This window comes from Capsella rubella, unplaced genomic scaffold (genome assembly GCF_000375325.1).
Source record: "Capsella rubella cultivar Monte Gargano unplaced genomic scaffold, Caprub1_0 scaffold_5, whole genome shotgun sequence".
Classification (NCBI taxonomy): domain Eukaryota; kingdom Viridiplantae; phylum Streptophyta; class Magnoliopsida; order Brassicales; family Brassicaceae; genus Capsella; species Capsella rubella.
Genome location: NW_006238919.1, coordinates 8,209,125 through 8,214,205, shown reverse-complemented (window position 1 = coordinate 8,214,205; position 5,081 = coordinate 8,209,125). Strand labels below are relative to the sequence as shown.

Below are 5,081 nucleotides of genomic sequence, written 5' to 3'. Positions count from 1 at the left end.
TATACACATGACCAGGCCTAAATCAGAGTCTCATAACCAACTAAATCAAACTATACAGACTCAAAGTAATCTGTACTAACCGTAACTATATACAATGCACTATACATGACGATAGGGAAAGGAAAAGAGTGATCGCTCGTCATCATTTCTGAAGTAAGACTCTTCCACGAATCCAATGCCATGATTTTGATCCCTTCTTCGGCTTTCATGTAACAGTCAATGGATGTTTCCACGTGTTTTCTCTTCATTTTCGTAGTATGAGATAAATTGGCGTGTCTCTATCCTTGAGATACCCCTAGGGTATGCATGTTTGAGGGCATTTTTAATGCGGATGGACATATTTGGACTATATTGATAAGTCAGTCCTTCCAAATGAGACCTAGAGAAAGCAAGAGCTTCATCGAGAATCTCTTCACCATGGGTGCTCCAATATGTGCTGCTTCATAAAGACATAAAAGACCTATTGCATCCTCAGCTAGGTTCTCCTTGAACTTTCCATCCTTATTCTTGAACTTGTTGAACACATCTTATACATATAAACTTTTAGTTAAAATGATGTTTAACAATTAACATTTGGTTTGGTAGATTTCTAATCATTATGCATAGTGTATGTGCTCAAGTAACATATTGTATCTCTTTATTATGTCATCTTTGATAAGATAAAAGAAAGTTCCAAAACTATAAAATCTTAAAGCGATTCACTAAAAACTTTCAAAGGCCAATATCAAATATTAAAAAGAAAAAACAGAGAACTGCGTAGATAGTTACTCTATGCACACCAATAAAGATCTTCTCCTGCTCAAGTAACAACTTGAGAGGGCTTATTTATAACATATAGTCTGGTAGCAAGATATTTCGTGTGTCAACGATTCTCACATAGAGCTAACAAAGTCAACAATCTCCACCACATCATGGAGTAGAGAGTTGGAGTTCACCACCCTACAGTTCAACCTGATTTGTCCTTGAGTTCCTGTAAGCGGTGTAATGTTTCCCATCCTATTCATCGCCTCCACGAACGCATCAAAGAATGTTTGTGTGCCATCAGCATAAGATCTCACCAAGGGGATCGTGTCTGTGGCATTAGGACTAGAGAACAACTCTTGATCGGTTTGGATAAGACCTTTTTGTTCTTTCAGATTCACGTAGTATTTGTTGTCGAACACCAAAGGCGTACGCAAATCGAAATCCACCAAGACGCTTTGGTTACCATCTTGAGGGCATTGTCCACGAAGAGTTTGTAGGTAAGTAGTGTTGAGGGTAGGGTCAGGTAACCCGGTGTTGCTGAAGTTGTATAATCTGTCCATAATAAATCGACATTGATTTTTACCAAATGTGTGACCCCCTAAACAAAAGAAAGACCATAATTAGATAAAATAATACAACTATGTCAATAGCTAGGGTTTAATTTGTTTGTGTTAATTACGTACCTGAGAGAGCAACAAGATCAGAAGGACGATCAAGGCCAACATTTTTAAAGTTTTCCTTAAGTTCTGGAAGTGTTAAGGTTGGAGCTGGAAGATTTTTATTAGCGAGTTCCAAAAATGCTTGTAAGCTGTCTCTTCTTCCCAAAGGAACCTTCCAAGAAGGACCTCCTGCCTATATAGTACAATTACCATTATACTCTCAAAATTATAATTACTTTATAAGAAAGTTTTATCACTCAGAAACATGTACTAGAATTCGTTAAATACTCAAAAGGAAGTTTTTAGAATCTCCACTGCTTCTTCGAAAAAAAAGTTAGTCTTGCGTAACCAAATAAAAATATATCCTAGTTTGATATTAAGCTTGACAAATTTTCTTGACCGGACCACACGTTTTGAATATTTCTCGAATAATTCTGAGCACTTTTCAAAATTAAAGCGTTCAAAATTATTGGAGAAATATTAAAAACGTTTGGTTTGTACTAAATATGATCATTGTGACATTCTCAAACAACTATATCCCAAATTTAACTCATATATGTTTGATATGTAAAGTGACTACTTGAAATATTAAAATTTGATGGAAAAAAATGTTTGTAACCAAGGAAAGAAGATGGAACAATGGAGCGTACCAAAGTAACAGATTGTTGAGCTGCAATGGTAAGCATGTCTGCGCATGAAACGGTTCTCGGGCAAGCACTCTCTATTGCGGCTTTCATTCTATCAATAACTGGAAATCCCCGAGCCGAATTTGCGTTTCCAAACGCATCTTTCTCTGTTTGAAATGATGTTGTGTTGTCTAACAAGATCGATGCATCACAACCCTTTTAAGAATTCAAAACGACATTTAAGAAATTATCAGTCAATGTATCACATCCATATGTACCAAATGTAACAATGTAATTTTGCGAAAAATAGATAAAATGTGATTTTGAATGCATTTCTGTTATCACACTCTTGACTCATTAAAAGATATAGAGATGAACTACAGTAATTCAAAAGACTAAAACATATATGAAAATAATGATAATGATATCTTACGTTAACAAAGCAGTCGTGGAAGTGAAGACGAAGGATGCTCCCGGCGATACGAGGGTCCGATCTTAGCTCGTCTACAATAGTATCTCTAACAATGTTAGTGACGTTAGGACACGAATTGTCGTAAAAGGTAGGGGTAAGTTGAGCAACGGACAAAGAGGCACAAAGCATAAGACATCCCAATGTGATTAAGGTTGTCCAAGTGTAGGAAGTAGTAGAAGATGAAGAGAACTTCATTTTTTTTTTTTAACAAAGAAAAAGTAAAACTAAATGATTATTGGGGAGAAGATGAGTAAATGTCTATAACTCTTAAAAATCCTTTTATAGGACAAAAAAAATGGGTCAAACCTGGAAGGCTTCTATTTCTCAAATGAAGGCTTTTCTTCCGAACACAAAAGAAGGCTCTCTATTATTATTTTTTTTGTCATCACCACCGACTACAAATTATTATTATCAAGCGCTTCATATAATCTTTACTACTTTGTTAAAATTAGCAGAAAAATTCATATAGTAAACGAAATAATAATGGAATTTATTTCGTTTTAACTTTTATCATTTTTTTTTGTTAACTTCTATCCTTAATAGTACACGTTCTTTTTTTGCCATATAAAAAGTCATGAGAGAAACACACCAGCTTTATATCAAATTCAAGAACAGTTCACGTACGAATTGTTCTAGAACCCAAAACTATTATACAGACAACGGTTTTCTTTTCCTAAATTCCACTTACAAGATTGAATTTTCACGGTGGTCAAATATGACTACACAATAAATTCAAACATTAACGGAAATCAAACCAAACTTATTATTTGTAAAAATAACATGTTCATACAACACATACAAAACATAGATTAATTAAGGTTTTGAAATACAAAAACACAAAAACTATATATATATAATATTATTTTTATTTATATAAAAAAACTTGCATAGCTGTATAATTTGTATAGTTCTGATCAAATAGATATATTGTTAAGGAATAAAGAAACAACGTGATGTTTCATCAACTCAGGCTGTGTGAAAATGTCAGTGTCTTTATAGAAAACCTCGACGACCCTCGACAGGTTTAGGAAACGCATGACGATAGGGAAAGGAAAAGAGTGATCTCTCGTCATCAGTTCTTGATTAAGACTCTTCCACGAATCCAATGCCATGATTTTGACCTCTTCTTCGGCTTTCTCCCACGAAATACCATATTGCTTCATGTAACAATCAATGGATGTTCCCACGTGGTTTCTCTTATGTTCAAACTGCATTACATAGTTCATCAGACTAAATATTGACATCCCTACATGTAATAAGGTGAGTAATTATATATATATTTACCTCGCAACTAGCAATGTCACCACAGAGGCGGCCTATTAGTGCAGAATTGACAAGAAGAGGTGGGAAAGTGCTTAACCACTTAAACACGTCAAGTGTGCCTTCATCCACCATTCCAAGAATGGATCCTGTTAACAGTGCTAAGTAGCTCGACGAATAAACTCCGTTCTCTTTGTACTCGTTGAATGTTGCCACATAGTCTTGGCTCAACCATTTTGCCTCTTGGAGATAGGCTTTTGCCGTTACAATCATCTGAACAAATGCTTACTTACTAATTAGGTATATGCTTTTGAACTTTGAAGTACTTGTATACATAAGTATCTAGTTATACCGATTGTTTGGCGAAAAGGCCGCATCCCGGCCTCCCTTCCCTCTCCATCTCCTCCTCAATTTTTCCATAGAAATCTAACAAAACTTGATGAAGATACTTCATGCTCTCAGGAAGCCCTTCCATGCCACTAGGATTCCACATAATCAGTGCATTTGTAAATGGTTCGAGTTCCTCAATTGTGCCATAGGCATCGTATGTATCATCAACCAGCGTCAATAAGATAACAACAATGGCCAAATTAATCCTCGCTTGAGAATAGCAGGGCTCAAAGTATGCTCCAACAGCCCACAAGTAGCTTTCGACCGTCCGGTTCCTTGCATATGGTAGTTTCGAGTCCAGCCCTAGATCTTTGTACCACCTTAACAAACAAAAAAGGAAAAAAAAAATCAATCCATCATTAAGGTCTTAGGCCCACCATAGAAGAGTTTTAAAAGCTAGCTCGAACCTGAAGACTTGGCCAAGCTCTTTACGGTGCAGCATTTGCAAAATATTGAAATCTATCTTAGCAAATTCTAGTAAAGTTTGATCGTGCAGATCTTCTTTTTCGTAGTATGAGATAAATTGGCGTGTCTCTATCCTTGAGATACCCCTAGGGTATGAATGTTTAAGGGCATTTTTAATGCGGTTGGACATATGCGGACTAGATTGATAAGTCAATCCTTCCAAATGAGACCTAGAGAAAACAAGAGCTTCATCGAGAATGTCTTCACCATGGGTGCTCCAATGTGCTGCTTCATAAAGACATAAAAGACCTATTGCATCCTCAGCTAGGTGCTCCTTGAACTTTCCATCCTTATTCTTGAACTTGTAAAAAACATCTTATACATATAATTTTTTTAGTCAATAATGAAGTTTAACATAACAATAAACTTTTGGATATCAAAAAAAAAAACAATAAACTTTGATTTGGTATATTTACGACAAAAAAAAGTGGAAATATTAATAAGAATTTTTAGGCATAAACATAA

General features: G+C 35.5%; 2 protein-coding genes across 3 annotated transcripts in view; both read right to left on the bottom strand.

Annotated features, from left to right (window-relative positions):
- Nucleotides 1-723: 723 nt before the first annotated feature.
- Nucleotides 724-2,696, bottom strand: LOC17884670 (peroxidase 33). The gene is made up of 4 exons (XM_006291332.2): nt 2,463-2,696; nt 2,054-2,245; nt 1,428-1,596; nt 724-1,342 (listed from the first exon to the last, which is right to left on the bottom strand). The coding sequence occupies exons 1-4, from the start codon at nt 2,694-2,696 to the stop codon at nt 873-875; spliced, it is 1,065 nt and encodes a 354-aa protein (XP_006291394.1). The 3' UTR covers nt 724-872.
- Nucleotides 2,697-3,375: 679 nt separating this feature from the next.
- The window catches only part of LOC17885964 (alpha-humulene/(-)-(E)-beta-caryophyllene synthase), a 2,448-nt gene continuing 742 nt past the window's right edge, over nt 3,376-5,081 (bottom strand). For both annotated transcript variants that reach the window (XM_023782921.1, XM_006293253.2), the window contains exons 3-6: nt 4,559-4,931; nt 4,114-4,471; nt 3,786-4,034; nt 3,376-3,709 (exon numbers count right to left, since the gene is read on the bottom strand). In XM_023782921.1, the coding sequence (XP_023638689.1) occupies nt 3,416-3,709; nt 3,786-4,034; nt 4,114-4,471; nt 4,559-4,931 (1,274 nt within the window). In that variant the 3' untranslated portion in view covers nt 3,376-3,415. The remainder of the gene's footprint in view (nt 3,710-3,785; nt 4,035-4,113; nt 4,472-4,558; nt 4,932-5,081) is intronic.